This window comes from Genypterus blacodes, unplaced genomic scaffold (genome assembly GCF_046128005.1).
Source record: "Genypterus blacodes isolate CSIRO-AG114 ecotype Tasmania unplaced genomic scaffold, CSIRO-AGI_Gbla_v1 ptg000342l_1, whole genome shotgun sequence".
In the NCBI taxonomy this organism is placed as follows: Eukaryota; Metazoa; Chordata; class Actinopteri; order Ophidiiformes; family Ophidiidae; genus Genypterus; species Genypterus blacodes.
The window spans coordinates 107,644-131,165 of NW_027467127.1; the positions used below are offsets into that span (position 1 = coordinate 107,644).

The 23,522-nt window shown below is 47.3% G+C and overlaps 3 protein-coding genes across 3 annotated transcripts; all 3 read right to left on the reverse strand.

The window, feature by feature from the left end:
* Positions 1 to 1,246: 1,246 nt before the first annotated feature.
* On the reverse strand, positions 1,247 to 11,675 carry LOC142988711 (double-stranded RNA-specific editase B2-like). The gene is made up of 10 exons (XM_076137943.1): positions 11,515 to 11,675; positions 7,301 to 7,387; positions 6,110 to 7,050; positions 3,963 to 4,080; positions 3,677 to 3,845; positions 3,436 to 3,587; positions 3,159 to 3,327; positions 2,693 to 2,874; positions 2,429 to 2,610; positions 1,247 to 1,423 (listed from the first exon to the last, which is right to left on the reverse strand). Exons 1-10 carry the CDS (start codon positions 11,612 to 11,614, stop codon positions 1,247 to 1,249), a joined length of 2,277 nt encoding a protein of 758 aa, XP_075994058.1. The 5' UTR covers positions 11,615 to 11,675.
* Positions 11,676 to 16,539: 4,864 nt separating this feature from the next.
* Positions 16,540 to 18,879, reverse strand: LOC142988688 (tripartite motif-containing protein 16-like). Its single transcript, XM_076137926.1, has one exon. It carries the CDS (start codon positions 18,783 to 18,785, stop codon positions 16,992 to 16,994), a length of 1,794 nt encoding a protein of 597 aa, XP_075994041.1. The 5' UTR covers positions 18,786 to 18,879; the 3' UTR covers positions 16,540 to 16,991.
* A 2,122-nt stretch (positions 18,880 to 21,001) lies between these two features.
* LOC142988680 (tripartite motif-containing protein 16-like) lies at positions 21,002 to 23,264 on the reverse strand. The gene has a single exon (XM_076137918.1). The coding sequence runs from the start codon at positions 23,200 to 23,202 to the stop codon at positions 21,532 to 21,534; it is 1,671 nt and encodes a 556-aa protein (XP_075994033.1). The 5' UTR covers positions 23,203 to 23,264; the 3' UTR covers positions 21,002 to 21,531.
* Positions 23,265 to 23,522: the final 258 nt, after the last annotated feature.

Sequence of the window (23,522 nt, forward strand, 5' to 3'; positions counted from 1 at the left end):
AGGATTTATGACTTCCCAAAACAAAAATGTTCAGAGTAAAAATGGATGGCGACCAAAGCTGTGAAGCTGTATCCACACTTGGCTGATTGTCCTATAGGCCACACCCAGCAGGAGACCGATGATTACATTACGATCATTTAGCAGACACTTTTATCCAAAGCGACTTACAATAAGTGTGTTCAACAAAAGGTAGATAAAAGAACTTCAGGTCACAAGAAATCGTAAGCGCATTTCCTTCCTGCTAACAGCTAAGAGCATAACTAGAGCTAGAGTAGAAGTGCAATAAGTTAGGTACTATGATGAATGAGAAAAAAGGACAAATTAGAAATGAAAGATTAGAAAACAAGAGCATCAGAAGAGCTAGGACAGAGTAGGTGATGTCCTAAGAGGGAGGATCCGGGTAGTGTTTCTTCAAGAGATGGGTCTTCAGCCTGCGGCGAAAGATGGGCAGCGACTCCGCTGTCCTGACATCAGTCGGGAGATCATTCCACCACTGAGGTGCCAGAACAGAGAAAAGCCGTGACCGCATCGATCGCAAGCAGGGGCCGCTGAGCGCCGGGGCAGCCAGTCGCCTGGAGGCAGCAGAGCGAAGTGGTCGGCCGGGGGTGTAGGGCTTGACCATAGCCTGGAGGTATGAAGGAGCTGTTCCTTTCACTGCCCTGTAGGCTAGCACCAGAGTCTTAAACTGGATGCGAGCAGCTACGGGGAGCCAGTGAGAGAGAACGGAGAAGGCAAGTTGTGTGGGAGAACTTGGGAAGGTTGAACACCAGACGAGCAGCAGCTTTCTGGACGAGCTCCAGAGGTCTGATGGCGGAAGCCGGGGCGCCAGCAAGGAGGGAGTTGCAGTAGTCCAGGCGGGAGATGACAAGAGCCTGGATCAGCACCTGCGCTGCCTTGGAGGTTGCCGATGAGGAGCGGAACAAAAGACTTCCCAACACAAAAAGGTCAATTTAAATATGTAACGTCCTTTGTGTGTCAATCCATCCTTTCCTCATAATGTTAGAGTTTTTGCAATTATGAAACTTCCAAAATGATCAACCACAGCAGGCGCATCACCAAGAACAGAGCAAGTTAACAGATTTGTGTCTTATTATTTATTGAAGTACATGTTAAAACACATTCTGCATCTACAGTCACATTCTATGAGTCACACACACACACACACAACTGGAGTCACAATAAGCATGACCCATATATCACACACGCGCAGTCGTTCATACTTGGCTTTTAAGACTCACACACTCCTTCACAAGCTGACATGGAAGTGGCCCAGTTCTGGTGGTTTTCTGGACCACGTTCCCAGCCCTCCTCCCTGCAGAGCGGCAGCAAGCTGCTGCTTCACCCTTTGGTAGCGTCCAGCAGCCATCTTGGAATCAGAGTAAGTCCAGGAGAGGGTTTCTGCTCCCCTCAGCGGACCGTTCAGCTGAAACACACGATTACCGTTAGGATTTGCTATCATGCATTTCATCACATGGCTGTCAGAGTCTCACTGTGTAGGTGATCCACAACTCATTTAGGCCCTCCATCCACACTAAACCGACAATTTCAACCCCCGAAAACACTCTCCAGACTGGACAAACCTGAAGATGGCAGCTCGTTGTTCATCAGTGTGGACAGGGAAGCTTTTCAAAACTTCAAACTTGAAAAAGTGCCGACATGAAATGCACAATCAACACTCTGGCTGTCACACAACAACAACAGTGGTGGCTGATGGTGCCTGGCTGCTGTACTGTCACCTTTACTAGTTTAGAGTTAGATTTAACTTAATGCAACACACATTGTAACAGGTTTAAAGTCATTGGAGCCACAGAGACACAAACAAACAGACAGGGAAAAGACACGCACCAGACTCTGTTTTCCTCTTAGACATCACACAAAAACACAAAATTAGACAAGACCTTTCCCTCCCAACCAAACACTTCCTTCTTCCCACACTTCCTGGTTTGTTTGTTTGTCTGTCTGCACACATGCTACAGCAGCAGGGCAGTTGCTCTGAGAGAAGAATAAATAGGCCACCGCCTGATTGCTGAACGAGCTGCAGCCGTGGCAATTAGACACAGGTGCATCCAATCCACAACCTCCCCCAGTGTCTCCAGGGTTTGACCATCATTCAAGTCTCAGAGAAATTAATCAGAGAATATTAAAAGGAAACATGTGTAAGTGTGAAGAGTTTCAGTTACTGTGGCCCGACTCTTCCTCTCTCCACCACCCTCCCCTCTCTGAAAACATAATGAAGTGCAACGTTTTGGCAACACAGGACACTTGTTTTGTTTCTGTGCAGTGATTATGGGACTCTTGTCAAATTTTAAAGAGTTGGAGGAAGATGGAATTGACAACAACAACAACAACAACAACAACAACAACAACAGGGGCGGGGTCCTGTTCAGTGTTATCAGTGTGTAGGTGTGTTTCTGAGCGTCTGCCCCACCTGCTGCTGAAGCCTCAGCCAGCGAGCCAACAGAGACCTCCTGCAGAGCCGCGACGGCGTCCCCGAGTCCGTCCTCCGTCCCGTGGAGGTGCTGACCTCCTCCAGGCCTCCGTCCCCTGAGCTCCAGTTGGCGCTCACGTTCGGCGACTTCCCAGCCGGACGAACCTCGCTGCTGCTCAGGCCTGCGTGGGTGGAGACACAAGGTGGGTCGCTACTTTAAATATGTAAAAACGAGTGGAAAAGGATGAAACCAAATCCACGTACAGCCGAGCAGCAGCTGCTGGCGTCGGTACGGGAAGAGCGTGCGCTTCACGTGCACAAGGCGCCGCGTCATGGCCCGGCTGAGGTGACCCGTGTGACTCAGCGTCCCTACTGTCAGGCTGTGCAGGTAGACCGGCTCCACCAGGCGGGACAGCAGAGCCCCCTGCAGGCCCACGACGCTCCACCTGTTCAGGTAAAACAAAAAGGACAGACAGGAAAAACTCCAGCTTTGTGAGAGTGAACGTATTTGACACCATTTCATGTTTGCCTTCGACCGTTTTGTGGAAAGGTGGAGGCGTAAATATTTGTTTCAGGCCATAGACAACCAGTCAGACTGCTTGTTCTGCTTTAACACTCGGGTACCACTAGATGGTGGCAGAGATGGTGGCACATCTTTTAACAATGACTACATCTAAATAAATAAGATAAGTAGATCTAGTTTGATGGACGCTCACTCGGTCTTACTTACTTTGCCATCTTGTCAGTGCAGGACATGGTGATGAGAGATTTACCCGGCAACACACCAGCACATTTCTGATTGGCTGTCTGTGCGGTGACGGGCAGGGTCCCCTCGCCTCCGTCTATCTTCACCCTGAGGTGCCAGCGAAACCTCCTCACCAGCCGCCGGCAGCTCGGGTCTGTAGATACAGGAAGAGCGGTTTGGAGACAAAATGTTGCCAGACTGAATGAACTGTATTAAAAAAGCAACAATGATCAAGATGAAGGCTCCTTGTAAATCTCCTCACATGTGGCCGTGGTCTCGTAGGGGCAGTTGAGTCGAGCGTCTCCACAAGGTGACGAGCTGACGTACATGTGGAAGAGGACGCCATCCTGCAGCCGGAAGCCGCCACTTTGGTTTGGTACGAAGATTGATTGTTCCGCAGCGTCCGTGGGTTTACTTCAGGGAGGAAAGAGACTAACATAAAACGTTTCCTGTCCTACCAAGATGAACATTTAGCCCCCAGCATGAAAGCGGTACGATCGTACCAGAGCAGCAGTTCCAGCTGAGCGTACAGGAATCGAACCAACGCCCTCCTGCTGATGACTTCAGCGTGGCAGTCGCCGAGGGTTACGCCCTGATGGCTCACACAGTCCGAATCCAAACACTTGGTCCCTGTGGCCAAAGACACGACCCGGGCTGATCTAAGGTCAAATCCTGCAGGAGGAGGGAGAGGAAGACAGACAGCAGGTGAGAGAGAGTCATGTGCGTCGGGTGTGCGTCAGGTGTGCGTCAGGTGTGTGTCAGGTGTGCGTCAGGTGTGTGTGGGCTCACCTCTGGTCATCACGATCCCTGCCAGCACCTTGTGACGGCCGTGCGAGGTGGACGAGCAGCCGTCGGTCAGCTCGCAGTGTTTCTCTCTCACCAGCTGGAACACCGACTCCGCAAAACACTGCAGAGAAGAAATAAGAGTGTGACTCCTCTTTCCCTCCATCCCTCACTCTCTTTCTCTCTTTCTCTCTCTTTTATTCTCTCTGTATTCTTTATTTTTTGTTCCTCTCTTCTTTCTCTCCCTTTCTTTTCCGGGCTCGTTCTATCCATCTCTTTCTTCTTCCTCTGTCTTCCTCCCTCTCCTCTTCCTCCCTCCCTCTCTCATTAAATAAAGCCACATATTCTCCATGTTGTCCCTGGCAGCAGAAACATTGCAGGACTTTCTGTTAAACTATATTTAAACACCAGCACATCCTGACTTCTTTCTCCCCCAAAACAAGCAGGAACCTTCCAGTCCAGGCGGAATCACTGCGGCGGCGGCGGCGGCGGCGGCGGTGGTGACAGTCGCCTCGGCCGCACGCACCGGCTCGCCAAAAAATCTTTGACAGTTTGTCAACGCCGGCCCCAGAGTTTCTCAGCAAAACTTGTGGAGAAGAAGTGTCACAATACGCCTAATGATGCTTCACAGCTCTGTCAGACTTGGCAGAGATTGTCGGCGCGTCACCGTCTGCCACATGAGCCAACGTGCCAGAGAATCCAACGCTGGAGCTCAGCTAACGCAAATCACTCAGAGGGTCATGTTTACAGGTTCAGTTCTTCTCCTGCTGCTGATTGAGAGAAGGACAACAGGAAGCCATCGAGCTTTCTCATCAGTGAGGAGAATTGGAGGGAGTTTCTTACAGGAAGGCCCCCCCCATACACACACACACACACACACACAGGTACACTCACACCACTTTTCACTAAATGTCTAATGGAGTGAAAGATAATAAATGTTTGTGGAGTGACTGACGGCCCCTCATGCTGTGGGAGCAGCTGTTATTGTGAAAGCACCTGCAGGTTGTATCCTGGCTGACAGTGGCACAAGGTCATGTGTAATGAGTGTGTTAAACAATTATCAGTCCGATTATTATGCTCTTCACACCGCCTCCTCCCCGCTCCTCCTCCAGCTCCTCGCTCTGCTGCCGCTCCTCCTTCATCACTAATGTGCTGTAATAACGTTCATTAATGCGTCACTCTGCCTGACAGACAGCTGGCACAGAGGCCAAAGGAGGTGGGGGGAGGCGGGGGAGTAAAATAGCGGGACACAATCTATGCTATGGATGTTCTTCTCCAACACCTCCAGGGTTTAATAAAGCATCTACATGTCTGTGTCGTCTCTCAGCTTCCAAGTAGAGCCACGCTAAGGTTCTCCATTAGAACCGTCAGGCTCAGCCGCTCACGTCAGCTGAGAGGAGCCGATCTCCGAAGACGACTCCTCTTGTATTCATAACACACAACAGCAAAAAAAGGACGTGTGGAGCATTTGTGGCAGGCTGGGAGACGTAATGGACTTGTTTAGGCGTACGGGACAACATCCGGCTCTCAGGCCCGGGGACAAGGAGGCGTCGCACACTCCATTTGGTCGAACACGCTGCACCTCCGACTCATTTATCCAGAGCGGTTAGAGGAGCGGGGAGGGGGGGGATTGGGTGTCACGCCTCGAATGCTAAAATGAGGCGATGTGGTAGGTCTTTAAAATGTAAGATGGCATTTACTAATCCAGAGGGTTGTGGGGCCGTTGCATCGCCTCCTCCTCCTGCCACCAGCCACACACCACACACCACACACTACACACTATACTGTGCACCCGGGTGTGAGGGGCTGAATTCTACATTTTCAACCTGATCTGTTTAACTTTAGACCTTATTTCATTGAAACCGATTAAAAGCACAAATCAGGTTTTTCTTAATTATCTTCGGTCTTATGTTCCCAACTTTCACCGCTGTTTTGGGGTCAAAACCCTCCCACATGTTCTGTTACAGCCAATCAATCACACTTAAAGTACTCCACTGGAATCAATCCATTTAAAGATCAATCAATATAATGTATTTAATTACTTTAGGACCTCTCTTCCCCCTCAGACTCTTTGGACACTGTCTTACCTCAGGATCTAAGGGCCACCCTGGTGGTGAGAGAGGAGTATAGCAACAACATGGACCCGCTCCTACCTGAGGTAGCTGGGTTCTGGCTCTGCAGGGGTTGCGGCCCATCAGCGCCCTCTCTGGGTCCAGACTGACACTGTAGAGGGACCGGAGTGCCGCTGCTGCTGCCCGACCCTTGGCTAGTCTCTTGCTGTGGCCATATCCTTCAAACACGCTCCCCTCCACCTTCAGCACCATCACAAAGCTCCGCCCTGGCCGGCCCTGAGCTCTCTCGCACAGGCAGACGTACCTGAGGCCCGGGCGCAGCTGATTGAGCAGCGCCACCGGGCTGAGGCGCTCTACACAGGAAGCGTTCAGAGCTGGTCCTTTGGGATTCGCTGAGGAGACCAAGTCCAGCGTGAGTTGCAGAAGGCGCCTGTAGTTGTATATGCTGGAGATCACCTCCTTCTTTGTGGCGTTGCAGCGCAGGAGGTCACAGTTTCCCTGAAGCGACGGCTCAAACTCTTTGAGGAATGTGGCGGGTGGATGGATGTCCAGTATATCCGCTGTGAAATCCGTCGTTGAGCCGGTGAAGGTTCCCATGGCGGCGTGAGCCTGGGAGGCGTTGGGGAACTGGACGAAGGAGCGGAGAGCCAGCTGGGCCGCCCTCATCTTGGCCTGCTTCTTTGTGGGCCCACAGCCCTCAAAGCGGAGACCGTTCACCTCCACGCCCACAGAGAACAGCGGGGCGTGCAGCGGGCCGGTCTTAGACGTGATCTCATACCGCAGACCGGGCCGCAGCTCATTCAGCTGCACCAGCGCGTTCTTCTGGGTCACAGCCCAGGCCGCTCTTTTACAAGTCAGGTGGGTTTGGTAGAGGAAACCTTCTTTTCCATCCGGCCAAGGTTGCTTCCTCTTCAGAGAGCTGGCTCTGTGTCGGGGGAAGGTTGTGCAAAAGGTGGACGGGTGATACAGCCGCAGCAGGTCGTGGGCGTCTTGGTTCTCCTTCACCTCTAAGCTGCTTGTACCTGGAACAGATCCAACACAGCACACACACAGGATGGAGGCTGTTATGTGTGTTTGTGTCTTGTACGGTGTTGTTGTTTAGGAGTTATTCTTGCTTTGCTCTAATTTATAAGGTGAGAATAATCCCCAAACCTCCGGCCTTAAGAACAAAACAACGCATGCTGGTCGAAAGCGTAATGCACTCATGGGAATCCTTGTGTTTGTTTGTGCACAGAGTCGTTATGTGACAGTTTGAAGAGCAAAGAAATGTACTTGAATTGTCTGCATCCTCTGCGGACGAGGCTCCCGTCTCCCAGTGTGTTTTGGGTGTGATGAGGTCTGATAACACGGCGCTCCGTCCTGGAAAACAACAACATTACCAATACACAGTGTTATTGAGCATTTCCCCCACAGCGTGAAGCAACATCACACTGCCCTGTGTGTCATCACACAACGGAGCGATGCTTCCCTAACACACACTCAGACGTAAGGAAACACAAACCGCCGCTGACGTCTTTGTGGGGAAACGACGGCGATTACAGTCCCGACTCCCGGTCCCTATAATGCACAGTTTGGTTTTGAGTCTGAGCCGTAGCTGTAATGAAATGGACTGAGGTAAACACATTTGTGGTGATGGTTCAGACGAAATGCAGGAGAAGGCTGTTAGAGTTTCCACTGAATGAAAAGAGTGAAAACAAACAGAAAAGCAGCTCGGAGGCGGCGGGGTAATTGATAACTCAGCTGATTTGACTGAAGCTTTACTGCAGCTGTGTCCTCTAAAATCACATTTATATTTCACTTATTCTCATTTCTATTTCTTAAAACCAATTTCCTCCTGACTCTGTTCTTCGTAATGCAGACGATTTCATATTCAAACTGAGTTTTGTGTGAGAGAGAGAGAGAGAGAGAGAGGAAGAGAGACAGAGAGAGAGAGAGTCAGGGAGAGGGAGAGACAGACAGACAGAGAAAGAGAGCGACCTGCTTTGAACCTTTCACTTCTTGTAAATATCTTTTACATTGAAACATTGATTTGGACAGATTTGACTCTTAGACTGAGTTGTGCATGAACGCTGGTGTGACCGGGACTTGAACCTGCGCAGAGCGAGAGACACCTTCGCTGCTCGACCATCACAGCTGGGAGAAGACTGGCGTTAGATCAGACGTGTGGACGTTTGCGCTCTGATGTTTCACCGCACAGTCAGTGAGACGTGTTTGATCCCTTCACACTCCAACTTCTGTGCGCCGCCACGTTTTCACCATGCAGCCTCTGTTAATGAACCTTATTGAATAGAATAATGAAATTATGAACGGAAAGAAGAGAAGCACCCACTTCCTGTCTGACATGTGTGTGTGAGTCTGACAGCTGTGGATAATCTCATTTGCTAAGCGTAATTAATGGCAAGTGGTTTCATTTACTGGTGGTGTGTACCGTCTTTCCTCAAGGGCAAAGAAATGGAGAAACTTTCCCTGACAGATTCTGGATCTGCTGCCTCCTGGTTAACCAAAGTTTGAATGGGTGAGCTTTCATATATTGGTTTTCCACCTTTATTTCTAGGCAGCAGGGATCTTTGGCTGTCGACTGTTGACAACGTCCTCATTTGAACTGTGCTGCTGCTTGACTGACTCTGAAGACGCCGTCCAATTTATTGTTAAGCTGTGTTCACTCCATGTTTTATTCTATATTCTCTAATCAGTTTACAGGAAGATAACATTAGATATTCCCTAGTGTTTACAAATGAGAGAACCATTAATTTTTTTGGAAATGACCTCATAGCAACTCTGAATTTAGTCTAAAATCAGATTCACTAGTCTTTACATTTTGAAAGTGATCATAAAGTGACATTCTGATTCACCTTCAGGGTCTGACTCCTGGTGTAAGCAGTTAAGGAAAAGCTTTTGTTTTGAAGGGGACAGAAATAGGCAGAGAGAGAAGCAGGAAGGAGGAAACTATCTGGAGAGAACTGTGATGATGAAGATGGCAGCATGAGACACATCCAGAATCTCACATCTGTCTGCAGCCATGAAGGACGTCCATGAAGCGGCGTGTCCCTCATACTGTCCAGCCACAGGTGACGCCCAGCATCATCTCACACACCCTCTGTTAGGTTGTAAAGCCGAATCATAGACCTTCATAGTTCTTAGAAGGTGGATTTATGTGTTTCCTGCACACTGAGCTACAGAGGCGACACGCTACCAAACCTCAGAATCAGAACCAAGCCTTAGCCGCTGAGCTTTCCAAAGCCTCCTGCAATTAAGTTAAATGGGGACACAAACCATATTGCTAATGTGTCCATGAAGCCGCAGCCTCACAGAAGTCTGGAGATTGCAGAATCCATCAGTGAAATTGCACACTGACATGCCCGACTAAGTTTGACTGCACGATGGAGCTCACTTATCCAAAATGCCTCCGACAGACACACAGACACGTCCAAACACACCGCGGGTCGTCAGAAAGCCGCTGACAGATCGGCGCCGTAGACGGCAGCTGTTTGTCCCTCGTTAGAGAATCAGAATCCTCCCGGAGAGCGCAGAGTGGTGTCAGCGCTCAAATTTAGATTTTACAGCCAACAAATGCGGCTTTGCTCATTTGAATAAAAAGCCTTAACAGAAGGAGAGTTTACAGCCAAATGTGTGTGTGTGTGTGTGTGTGTGTGTGTGTGTGTGTTTATGTGACTGTCAAGAAAGAACAAGGTATCCAGAGTCTGCTCAGAGTGACATCATCTCTGCCTGCTGTAACTAAGAGGAACGATAGAGTAGATCGCTCCATGTCGCCTTTAACATCTGGAACATTCATCACCTGATTCCTTTACATCGTCAGGCCGCGTCAGCTGAGCGTGCACGATGGCGACAACCAGTGCTGAAACAGATGAGACGACAACTTGGCCCGCAAAGTAACATTTGGGGGAATTTGGGAAGGAGGCCCAACCCGTGTTACCCTGTACACATGGAAGGATTCAGGGGCCGTCTTTCTATGACAGCTTCATCCTCCTCCTTAGGTCAGTTCATTATCAGAGCTCACGTTGCCCAGGAGCTTCGTGCCAAATGAGGCAAAAAGCTTCAGAATGTAAAGTGTGTGTACATCTGATGTCTTATAAAAGTGTTTTGTTTTCTCCGGCGCGAGATGAAGCGACGAAATTAAAACTGATATTTTCCTCTAAGTGCAGACAGAAATCCTGCACAGCGCCGCGCATTCCCCTCTCTGATTTAATCACATAATAGCTTTCATGGAGTCGTAATTAGAGAATCCAATCCTCTCCACGGCTGCCTTCACGTGTTGGAATGACATTTGCAAAACTGACAGCTGTCTCAAGAGCCGCACCGACTCAAACCTCGTCGTTAGCAGATGAAGAGGGGACTCGCGATGCAATCACACCACAGGAGAATTCCCCCCCCCCCCCCCGTCTCCCGTGGGGCTTTTGGAGAGGACGTCGCCTTCTGTTACAAAATGACAGTTGGCATTAAATTACAGCCGATTGTTGGATATAATGGAAGTATTAACCGTGTGTGAGTGCAAGCCTTTGGCCCTAAAAATAGTGGGATTTGATGAGCGTGATGCGGGAGCTTGATTGATGATTTATTAGGGACCACGCTTTAAAAGGGAAATGCTTTTACTCCGGCGACAATTTACCAAAGAGGCCAATAGGTCATTAATGAAAGTGGACTTTGAATAAGCATCAGGTTTAATACAAAAGCCATTGTGGCTGTAATCTGCAGCATTTGTTGAGGATTAACAGGCGGAGAACAAAGCCAGTTTAATCCTAAAAGGTTGCCCTGTTGCCCTGTGGACTGAAATTATGATTATGAAAGCTCTCATAATGATGAAACACATGAGGAGTGATTCAAAGAAGGGCTTGGTTAGAAACATCTCACAGCTCCACGTCTCACAGTGTGAAACATCTTCAAGTGCTTTTGTTACACTTGCCAGCAACTAGAAGTGATTTGAAGATCGGTCAGATGCTGGATTGATGCTTGATGTCTGTGTGTAATAGAGATTCACTCATTTCCTGCCCTCTGATTGCTTTAAATGTGACTTCACACAGACTGATAGTGACGCTGCCAACAGGCTCTGACATCATGACTTCTGCTCTTTAACTCAAACAGGGAGCTCAGCCTCACCTCAGAAATACCACAACGCATAATAAAACCACCACACACACACACACACATCCATGCAGATACACAGGTAAACACACCTACAGTATATACCAACTATATTCTTATCACATTCAGCTTTCCTTCAATTAATTGCAAAAACAATCAATTCACCCTGACAATAGTGGAATAGTTCAATCTCAGAGCAGAGAACAGAGAAGTGTGTGTTGTCCATCATGTGCCGTTGCTGTGCTCTATTATAGAACCGTATGACACAAACACTGCAGCAAACGTGTGATCTTACAGAGGAGCGTCTGAGTGACAACAATGATGAAATAAGTAAAAACAAAAGTACAGTGAAGCTACTTTGGTCAGTGAAGCAGGGATCGACTGACCTTTGCTTTTACACCTTCTCCTCCTCTTCCTCTTGAACTTGCCCTTCATGTCGCAGTCTGACCTCTCCGTGTTTCTGCAGCTTCCATGTGCCGGTGCCATGTCAGGGACTTATTGTTGTTGTCCTCCGCCCCCCCTCCCCTCTCTGGAGTTTGTGGCTTCTTTTGTTCTGCCGGTTCTCTCTGTCAGCCTCGGTGTGTGCAGCTCTGTGCACTGACTAACTTCTCCCCCTGCTGCCGGCTCTATAAAGGCTGTGACATCACCGGGAGACAGACAGACTCACTGGCTGACAGCCCACAGCGCCGTCTCACTCTGAGCCCGTAATCAATACGCCATCTATCTGTCTGTCTTCCTGTCTGGGTGGGGATGATATATTTAATGTTTGTTATTATCTTATCGCTGCGGTGACATCACACGCTGTTGCGATGACTCTGAGAATGCTGTGGAGCCGCCGCGCCTGCAAATACTCGCTCTAACTTCAAGAGGAAAGCCTCCATTTACACAAACATGGACACAGAAGCCCCAGAACACCGACATTTAACTTTTTATATTAAAAAAACCTTTTGGTTTCAGAGTATCGGGTAAAAACTATTACAGAATTGTTACTAAAATTGCACTACGAGGACAAAAAGATAAATAAAGAATAAAGAATAATAAGATCTACACAGCAGCTGGAGTGAATCAGGGACCTGCAGCTCTTTCAGGACACAAATCAGACGGAGAATTGATCGTTTACTCGCCTAATAAGTAACAAAAGCTGTGCCTGTAACTCTTCTTCCTAAACCTAAACCAGCAGCGTGTATTTTCCTTGGAAGTACAAAGGGCGGCGGAAATGGAGGCGCGTGACGTCCTGCTGCAGAAGGCCAAACTAACTCACATCACTCCTCTCAACAGCGAGGTTCTCTTCCAAACTCCCCAATCTAATCCTGCCTACTCACACACACACTTGTTTTGCATCATAATGCCTCCTTTGCATAAACTCCACCGCCTCTTCCCACTTCACCTTTACAGCCAATTAACAGCAGCAGTTTAATCCCTGCCAATCACCTTTGTCAAGATGATAATCTGACCGCATCACTTCCCCTTTGAGAATCAAACGGCCCGCTGCTTCACTTTATACTCGCTATCGTCACACTTCATACTCGGCCCCCCACCTTTCCCCCCATCCGCGCTGCGCTTTGATCCGTTTGGTCCGCCGCAGGTTGCCTTCTTCTTCACAGGATTAGCGAGATGCTGCGCCTCTTTGTTTATCTGCAGCTTCAGGTGTGCGCTGAGCGGCGGCGGAGGCCTCGGGGAGCCGTCGTTCATGGATAGAGAGTTCACCTCAGCGGCTCCTAACGCTCCACACGTGTGCTCATGTACGCCGTCCTGCAGTTTGCCCTCACCTCCCATTGTTCATCGCATGCTCCGACGAGTGAAGGGATGACATGAAAGCAGCCATAACTTTATCCTCCGGATCAGACGTTCCTCTGTGTTCTAACAGCATTTGGTTGCTATGACTACCCTATTGCGTTAATTTAGAATTGTATCTTTTTCAACAGTTTAAGGGAGAATTTAAATGAAAATACATTCAACGGCATCCACATAAATAGGTTGCTGCCCGATTGATGATTCAGCTGCAGCCGTGACAATGAGATGCAGCTACATCCAATTACCATCTAAATCTAAGTAACACCAAAATATTGTTATTGTTACAGCAACCTTAAAGTCTGAAAGAACAGAGATTTGGTGTTTCTGTCTAACACAGATGGAGAAGTACTGCCACTGTTACTCAAAGCGTTTGAACTCATCCGCCATCACAGCGCGTAAGCTAATCTCTGCTTCTCCATAGAAACAAAGCACGGCGGCAAATTAAAGTGTCTGGCTTCTCTCCCTGCTGAGTCCAGACGTCTGAACTGTACGTTTGAGGTCAGAATGGATGTGAGATTTCTTCAGAGAGGCCATTACTGCGTCTCACGGTAAGCTGCCGGGTCGTACTGTATCCTGGCCCGGGGCGGAGATCCCACAGGGCAGCGAGGATGAAACGCTCTGAAAATGAGCTCAACATTCCAGCAAATAGGACGCACCGGCTCCTTGTGTGCTCCTAAGGCTAAATACGATACATTCCCTCCCTTTGTCCAGCTTCCATCTTTAATCAGAGCTGAATTGTTCTTCTGCAGCCTGGAGGCGCTGGATCAGAGGAGGCGGCTGCATGTGGATGAAGGACAGTGTGATATTGTGTCATTGAGGAATCTGTGTTGTTACCGTGTTACCATAGATCCTGTGTTCTGTCCGTCCAGCTCATAGTTTATTTATTCATTCATGCAGCCTTGTTCCCAGGTCCTGTTCGTGCCTTTTACTCTACGGTGATCTGGTTTAGATCTTTGGCTCTACGCCCAAGATGGACAGACAGGATGTTCTCCTCTAAACTACACTTCTAAAATCACAATGATGAAGAGGCAGCATTCTGATCCTCCCTCCTCTCTACCTGCATGTTTCCTCTTTCATTTCCTCTTCTGTCACCTTTCCTTTCCTACCCCTTTTCCTTTCTTCCTCCTGCTTCCTTCACTTCTGTCTCGCTCTCCATCTCTCTCTCCCCCCTTTCTCTCTCTCTCTCTCTCTCTCCACCCTTTCTCCCCCCAGCCCCCTCTCTCTCTTCTCTCTCCCCCCTCTCTCTCTTCTCTCTCCCCCCCTCTCATGCTTGAGTCAAATGGCGGGGAGTTTAATTACACTGTGAAATAGCGATCACGGCATGATTAGCTTGATTAGATTTCATGAATATTTCAAAGGCAAACTGAATTGTTGATTAAATCTTGACTTGTGTGGGATCTTACCACACCTGCTAACTTCCTCACTGTACACCAGCAGCTCTGCTTTGTCTCCAGGTTACATCACAGACCTGCAGTCTGATCAAGCATCCTTTTCTGCTGTGACGGCGCTTATGGTTAGTTCCTTAAACTGAATACAAACAAATCAACTCAAATACTCTACTTTGGGGGCCAAAACAGCGCCACCATCAGGCCGTCAGGACACCGAACACATCAGAACACATAACCTCCATGGCCGAGGTCACAACAGCCAGACAAAAGCCAGACCATGTATTTCAAAATAACAACATACGAGCTTTACTCTGATGGAATGATTGTTGTTAAACCTTTCAGTGGTGGCTTGGTTGGTTTGTGAGCGATCAGCTGGATCTCTGTGCTGAACCTCAGTGACTGCTGCTTTATACACTCAGCTTTACAATCCATAACTGAAATTCATTTGTTCCCATCACACCCTTGCAGACATTTTGATAAGATGTCTTCCAAAGAGCAACTGGTGCAAAGAACTAAGCAGATAAAATGATCCTAATGACAGGAGACAGCTGAAAGTTGCTGTATTTCTATTTTCACCTTATGTGAGATATCTTCTAGGCTTCCTATCACTTCTTACAAACCTCATACACACCTGCTACATTCTGTGCAGATGCCATTTCTACCTCCATGAAAAACGTTTGTCTTAGATGAAGACAGCCGCCAGAAGTCCATACATTTAATTTGTTTGTAATTTAAACCTCCCAGTCCACAGTCACAGTCCCAATGTGTGTGTGTGTTTGTGTGCGTGTGTGTGTGTGTGTGTGTGTTTGTGTGTGTGTGTGTGTGTGTGTGTACAATCAGCTCACATGACAGACTTGATATTATATTTACGGTTCAGTTCGACCAAGTACAGAGAGGAACAATTCAATGGAGGAGGTCTTGTACTGACAGCACCAGACTGCCCCCTGCTGGTGATCTGGTGTCACGCTGCAGATTGTGTCATCCTTGTGTCAAAACACTCCACACACTAGGATGTGGTGAAATTCTCAAAAAATCCAGAGAGGATTCATAACCTGAGTGCTCTGTGAAGAATAGTATTTAATAATAGTCTCTGCAGCGCCTCCTACTGGTGAGATCTAATTTGACAAAAATATTTGAGACCCGATTCTGCTGTATTGTCAAACTAACATCATATTTCCGTTCACACACACAACTTCAAAACCACACAAAAAGAAGAAGAAACATATTTGTTTTAATTAAATAATGCTTTGTCTCGACTCTGGAAACTTTCACTCGATTAACACATCCAAACATTTCAAACTGTTGTGTTTCTTCATCTCCATATTCATCCATTCCAACAATTTGTCTGATAAAAGTGAATCAGCAATGTACAAAAGGAACATAGTGAATGGATGTCCGCATTTCTGAACAATAATACACGAAAGAATGCTGTTCTGTGGGGAAACAACAACAACAACACGAAATGACCCAGAAACGGCGGACACAGCGGTTTACTCGCTTGTTCCTCACAATCACTGTTGGTGGATGGGTTGTAAACATTGGCCGTCTTTTGCTTATGGCGGAAATACGTTTTGCTTTACGGCATTACCCATCAAACGCACGTAGCTCCCTTCATATAGAGTCAAAATATGTAGTGACGTCACTCCACCTTACCTGATCTGTTGCCATGGATACTCCTCTGGGATGATAATGGAATATTGTTCCCGACACGAACGTATTGACAGGTTTGGGATTAACGACAGTCACGTAAATGTAAACAAAGGCAACGTAGCGCTGCTTTAACGACACTGTCGCTTTAACAGCAGCGGACGTTTCCTCTTTGCTTGGTTCCTTTCGTTCAAGCGCGCCACCTGCTGGTTGGATGCCCGCATTGTGCCAAAACTGACAAAAGAAAAGTGACGCTTCTTCCACCGCAATTCTGCACTTGTTTCAGCTACCACAACAATCTTAAACTAAACTAAACAAAACAAAATAAGATAAATTAACCGAAGACATTATTTGCATGTGACGTCACCTTGCCACGCGCTCTACAAAACACCGGACGTTACGTTACGTTACGTCACGTTACGTTACGTTTACTTTACATTACTCAAATCTGACTTAATTAAAACAAGACACTTACTGAAACTTGATCTGCGGTTAGAAAAGATAGTAAGTAATGCAATTATTACATTACAGTTACGTGTCTGTTATGGCGTACACAAATCAGCACAACTCATTTATTCTTGGAGAAAAACTTTATTCAGTGATTGAGTTTAGTTGGTTTGTACACATTGACTTTGTTCCTCATCAATCATTAAACCTGAGTGTTTATGTTTATATCTTTATAATCATTCACTCCTACAATCAGCCTGATCACCTGAGCATCAACAATGTAAAGGAACATAAAGAATCTTCTCCTCATGTTTCACCACAATCATAATAACATTTATACAGTGAAGAGAAGAAATGAATCATATTCATATGTTTGAACAGAATGAAGGAAAGTTTCCTGCTTTCTCCATGAAGCTCTTGGAATGGAAGAGAAACTCAATCACATTACAGGACAATAATAAGTGACTGTAACTAAGTGCAGAGCTGGAACAGCACAGTGACGAGCACGGAGCAACAAAGACACACACTACATTCATTTAAGAAGGAAAACACACAATCTCACCCATTCACTCTGTGATGACTCCTGTCTACTGACTGAACTCAGCTGTGTCTCCAGGAATATAAAGCCAAATTCCAGCATAGAGCGGCTGAGTGAATGTGGTCTGGACTCTGTGGAGGAGAGTCATGGTGTCAGAGACGCTGTAGAAGGACAGAAGACCTGCAGGCTGATCCAGGTACACTCCTACTCTGGAGGAGGGAGAGGGGACTGAGAGAGGAGTGTTGATACTGTTATGTCTGAAAGAACAACTGTTGAAGTAATGATATAATGACCAAGACTTTTCATTGTTTCCAAATCCACTTTCAAAAACACCTCTTTTAATATCCTTGTATGTCACTGCTACTACAACTCCTCCGCTCCTCTCCACCTCCCAGTAACAACGTCCAGTCAGACTCTCTGTACTCAGGACCTGAGCACAGTAAGTGAATCTGTCTGGATGATCAGAATATGGCTGAGGTTTATTCATACGTGTTACTTTTCTGTTCCCCTCAGATAATAACAGATGTGTGTATGCTGTGTTTGGATCCATTGTGATTTCCTGTGAATATCTTAAGAATCCAGCTCTGGTCTTGGGCTCTGCTGGTGACAGTGAAACATCCAGATCAGTCAGTGTCAGTGAGATCTTGGTCCATCCCTCACTCAGCATGTTCTGTAGTTGATCTCTGACCTTTGACACAGCCGCCGTCACCTCCTCAAAGTGCCTCAGAGGACGGATATTGATGCTGGCTGAGTGTGTAGATTCACTGAGATGTGGCAGTGAGGGGTAATTGTGTAGAAACTGGATGTGATCCTCTGTGTGTGACAGCTGCTGCAGCTCAGCGTCTTTCCTCCTCAGCTCAGTGATCTCCTGCTCCAGCTTCTCCTGAAGCTCTTCAGCTCCACTCACTTCAGTTTTCTGCTGGGATCTGATCTGCTGCTTCACATCAGAGCTTCTTTTCTCCATGAGACGGATCAGCTGGCTGAAAATCTCCTCACTGTCCCTCACTGCTTTATCAGCAGACTGATTGATGTCCTTCACCTCCTGTTGAAGCACCTTCACGTCTTTCTGTCTGTCCTGGATTCTCTGCTGGACTTGTTGTCGACTCTCCCCGAGCTCTTTCTGCCTCTCCTTCCTCTCTGCTGCAGCTGAGACTGTGTGGTGACCTTCATGTTCATCCACAGGGCAGAGATAACAGATACACTGCTGATCAGTGCGCCAGAACATCTTCATCACCTCATCGTGAAGAGGGCAGATGTTCTCCTGAAGCTTGTTGGAGGGCTCCACCAGCTTGTGTTTCTTTAATGGAGCTACATCATAGTGAGGCTGGAGGTGTTGCTCACAGTAAGAGACAAGACACTGCAGACAGGACTTGATGGCTTTCAGTTTTCTCCCAGTGCAGAAATCACAACCAACATCTGCAGGTCCAGCATAGCAGTGATCAGCAGGAGCAGCTTGGAGTCCTGTCTTTTTCAGCTCCTCCACTAAATCTGCTAACATGGTGCTTTTCACCAGGACAGGCCTCGGTGTGAAGGTCTGTCTGCACTGAGGGCAGCTGGGGATTTTCTCCTCCTCCTCCTCTCCATCCCAGTAGTTGTTAATACATCTCCTGCAGTAGCTGTGTCCACAGGGAATAGTCACTGGCTCCTTCAGCAGATCCAGACAGATCGAACAGGAGATTCTTTCTTGATCCATCTGAATTCCTTGCTGCGCCATTTCACCTCTCAGTCCAGTGAGCGTCTGAGTTTCTCTTCCTCTGAAACAGAGCAGTTTGTTCTTTGATTTAAGTGTGATTAAGAGGAGGAGGAGGAAGAAGAGGGAGAGGTTGATCAGGTTCTGCCTCATTCCAGTAAGAGGAGCAGTCTGACAGAGTGAGTTATGAAGGGAAAGTTTAACAGAATGCTTCAGTGTCCCAACACAACACAGGAGACAGGTGACCCTGTTATACTGTGTGATACACTGAGCCATCATGATGGAGATGTAAGGGCAGAGCAGTGACAGAGAGAGAGAGAGAGAGAGAGAGAGAGAGAGAGAGAGAGGGGAGTTATTCTTGAACAGAGCAGTGTAATGAAAGCTTTGATTACGACTCAGTCTACTTTGGCCACTAGGGGGCGGCCTAACCCTTTCTCTAATATCTAACATACAAACCTCACATGATGCAGTCATTTTCCAAACATTATCCAGTTTCCATCAGTGAGTGTGTTTCCATACACGGCAGAATGCTGACAAAGAGCCGCTGACTCATAAGGGTCAGCACAGACTCTCAGGTGAAGATGAAGATGAAGATAACTGATTGAACTGATGAAAGTTGAGCAGCATCAACCTCCACATGCTGGGACTCCATGTTTCATAAACCTTCAGAGCAGAAGAGTGTAAAGCTGACAAGGTTGTGCTGCCATAGCAACACAAATCTGGAGCTTCTACAGCTTTTGTCCCAGCGAGGGCCTTTGTGTTTGCCGTCCTTCACTCAGCAGCGTGCTTCATCACCATCACGTCTCCATGTCAACATCAACCAGAGGATCTACTCTTCTTCCATTTCCTCATCTCTTTCAGTGTTTCTGTAGGTGGCGCTCTTTCATAGCTTCACAAAACTGAAACTATAGTCTGGAGCCTCTCACCATGTGCTCGTCTGTCTTCACTGCAGAGGTCCTAGAAGGAGACCAGGGTCTTCAGAGTTTACACACGCCGTCATATCACAGCTAACAGTCGAGCGTATGACAACACCACGGCTCTAGAGAGACGTTAGAGGCTCTGATACAGAGCTCAGTCAGCTTATTGTCCAGTTGTTCTCAGATCAATTACTGAAGCCTTTGATGCCGATACATTGAGCTGTTGTGAAGTTTTACACTTTAGTGATCTGCGTGGGCGGATAAACAACGAAAAAAGGGCAAAAGGTCAAACCTGCAACCTCTGTGACCTCTACATGATGGCCCCTCACCTCTATCCCCTCTACTAGATGGTCCATCACCTCTACATGATCGTCCATGTAGAGCTGCATGAAGCGATAACATTGCTACACACACACTCCATTGTAGTCGTGTGTTCACGTCTCGCTGCACAGTAAACTGGAGGATTTCTTGCTTTTCAGACTGGTTACCACGCCGTCTGACCCACACACACACACACACACACACACACACCCACACACACACACACACAGGAGAGAAGGAGTGTGGAGATACTGTGAGTGTTTAGTAAACTACAGGGACGATCTCTGTGATGCATTATGGGAGAGGAACAAGTCAGAGTGACAGAGTGGCGTGTGAGCCAGCGTGTGTGTGTGTGTGTGCCGCTACAGGTATGTACAGTGTGTGTGTGTGTGGTTTATACTGAACACACTATGATTTGAATTTGTGTACTTGTGGGATTCTGTGTGGAGCTGAAGCAGTGATTGACAGGCAACCGGGTCATGAGAGCAGTGTGTGTGTGTATTTGCGTGCGCTTGTTTGTGTGTATATTTGTGTGTCAGTGCGTCTGTGTGTGTGTGTATGTATGCATGTGTGTGTGTGTGTGTGTGTGCATGTATGTGTGTGTGCTTGTACGTGTGTGTGTGGTTGTCGTATGTGTGTGTCTGTAAGTGTGTGTGTGTGTGTGTGCGTGTCTGTGCATGTGTGTGATCCCCTTTATGGATGAAATCATAAAATAATAATGCAGGTTGTGTAAATCAAAGTAGAAATGAGCGTCTCAGTTCCTCTTCCTCCCTCTCAGACCCCCACCAGAGAGGTGTTTGCTCCCTTCTGATTGGTCAGGACGGCGTGATTGTTCTGTTGTGTGTCTGACGTGTGATTCAACCCAATGTGCTGCATGTTGATGTCAACAGCTTACAGACGTTAAGGGCCCACATCAAGAACAAAAGCTTTCAGGTTAGTTCAGATTCAGAACTAAGAGTGTTTCTACTGACAGAGTCCAACACACACTCACTGCTATTACACAAGAAGAGAAGAGGACACAAGGACACGTTGTCTTTAACAGAGCATCACATCCACATTTTATTATTTCACATCATTTCAATGAGTTCAAGATGGTAAAGTCATCACATTGGGAAGTTTTTCTTAGGAAGGCCCGTTTATCAATCAACATGAGATTCATTGATGGCAAAAGCTACAAATGATTCTGAACCTGAGGCTTTGAGCTTTCAAACCCTCTGTGATAAGTGTTCAGTCACTACAACTGCAGGGAGAGTATTTACTGTCACTGTCACACGGTGGTTCAGTTCTCTCACCATGCTTCTGAATAATCCAAACTACATTCTTTACTGGAATATTGATCCAGATATCAGTGTCTCACACTTGTGTTCTGTGTTTCCATCACATCATCAATCACAGGAAGCAAAATCACATTCAGCTATCAAAAGTCAGGCTTTCTAATGTTGGCAAAGCAAATCATCATACTCATAATCATACATCATCATGTCATGTTCTCATTGCTATAAAATGCATATTCTACTATCACCTAGCAACCACTTCCTGTAGCAAATCAATGACAAAGAAAAAAACATCGACAGAAACCAAAACACTCAGAAAAACTAAAGCGGCAACAAATCAGGCATTTAAGACTGAAATCTGCTCTGATGTGCTTTTGCATATTTAGGCTACTTAAGTTTACACAAGGTGGCGTTGTCTCCTACAGAAGAATAAAGCCAAATTCCAGCATAGAGCGGCTGAGTGAATGTGGTCTGGACTCTGTGGAGGAGAGTCATGGTGTCAGAGACGCTGTAGAAGGACAGAAGACCTGCAGGCTGATCCAGGTACACTCCTACTCTGGAGGGGGGAGAGACTGAGAGAGGAGTGATGATACTGTTATGTATGAAAAAACAACTGTTGTTCAAACGATGTAATGACCAAGACTTTTCATTGTTTCCAAATAGACTTTCACCCCCTCCTCTTTTAATATCCTTGTATGTCACTGCTACTATAACTCCTCCGCTCCACTCCACCTCCCAGTAACAACGTCCAGTCAGACTCTCTGTACTCAGGACCTGAGCACAGTAAGTGAATCTGTCTGGATGAGCAGAATATGACTGAGGTTTCTTCATCCATGTTACTTTTCTGTTCCCCTCAGATAATAACAGATGTGTGTATGCTGTATTTGGATCCATTGTGATTTCCTGTGAATACCTTAAGAATCCAGCTCTGGTCTTGGGCTCTGCTGGTGACAGTGAAACATCCAGATCAGTCAGTGTCAGTGAGATTTTGGTCCATCCCTCACTCAGCATGTTCTGTAGTTGATCTCTGACCTTTGACACAGCCGCCGTCACCTCCTCAAAGTGCCTCAGAGGACGGATATTGATGCTGGCTGAGTGTGTAGATTCACTGAGATGTGGCAGTGAGGGGTAATTGTGTAGAAACTGGATGTGATCCTCTGTGTGTGACAGCTGCTGCAGCTCAGCGTCTTTCCTCCTCAGCTCAGTGATCTCCTGCTCCAGCTTCTCCTGAAGCTCTTCAGCTCCACTCACTTCAGTTTTCTGCTGGGATCTGATCTGCTGCTTCACATCAGAGCTTCTTTTCTCCATCAGACGGATCAGCTGGCTGAAGATCTCCTCACTGTCCCTCACTGCTTTATCAGCAGACTGATTGATGTCCTTCACCTCCTGCTGGAGCACCTTCACGTCTTTCTGTCTGTCCTGGATTCTCTGCTGGACTTGTTGTCGACTCTCCCCGAGCTCTTTCTGCCTCTCCTTCCTCTCTGCTGCAGCTGAGACTGTGTGGTGACCTTTATGTTCATCCACAGAGCAGAGATAACAGATACACTGCTGATCAGTGCGGCAGAACATCTTCATCACCTCATCGTGAAGAGAGCAGATGTTCTCCTGAAGCTTGTTGGAGGGCTCCACCAGCTTGTGTTTCTTAAATGTTGCTGAGTCATAGTGAGGCTGGAGGTGTTGCTCACAGTAAGAGGCCACACACTGCAGACAGGACTTGATGGCTTTCAGTTTTCTCCCAGTGCAGAAATCACAACCAACATCTGCAGGTCCAGCATAGCAGTGATCAGCAGGAGCAGCTTGGAGTCCTGTCTTCTTCAGCTCCTCCACTAAATCTGCTAACATGGTGTTTCTCACCAGGACAGGCCTCGGTGTGAAGGTCTGTCTGCACTGAGGGCAGCTGGGGATTTTCTCCTCCTCCTCCTCTTCATCCCAGTAGTTGTTAATACATCTCCTGCAGTAGCTGTGTCCACAGGGAATAGTCACCGGCTCCTTCAGCAGATCCAGACAGATCGAACAGGAGATTCTTTCTTGATCCAGCTGAATTCCTTGCTGCGCCATTTCACCTCTCAGTTCAGTGAGCGGCTGAGTTTCACTTTCGCACAAAAGAAATCTTCAGCACTTGTTGGTTCCACCCTCTCTTAAAGTGAGAAACCTTTGAGGTGAAGAAGGAAGTCAGAGCACAGGGAGGAGCTGCTGTGTTCAGGGAGGAGGAGTTTGACCAACATGCAAAACACAGAGCAGAGATCAGAGAGCAGAGCGGGGCAGAGCAGAGCAGAGCCAGTGGATCCAGACCAAACTGTTCCTTTCTATTATCTCAGGATAGTGAAGGCTCATCTTCATCACTGAGATTATTCCATTGATTTAACTTTGATTCATTA

Bases quoted from the DNA above. Each gene is read 5' to 3' on its own strand.
- LOC142988680 (XM_076137918.1), bottom strand. From the start codon at position 23,202: ATGGCGCAGCAAGGAATTCAGCTGGATCAAGAAAGAATCTCCTGTTCG.
- LOC142988711 (XM_076137943.1), bottom strand. From the start codon at position 11,614: ATGGCACCGGCACATGGAAGCTGCAGAAACACGGAGAGGTCAGACTGC. The intron at 7,388-11,514 runs GTCAGTCGATCC...GTTGTTTTCCAG, and splicing joins GAGAAGGTGTAAAAGCAAAG to GACGGAGCGCCGTGTTATCA. The intron at 4,081-6,109 runs GTAGGAGCGGGT...TCTTCTCTGCAG, and splicing joins CCAGAACCCAGCTACCTCAG to TGTTTTGCGGAGTCGGTGTT.
- LOC142988688 (XM_076137926.1), bottom strand. From the start codon at position 18,785: ATGAGGCAGAACCTGATCAACCTCTCCCTCTTCTTCCTCCTCCTCCTC.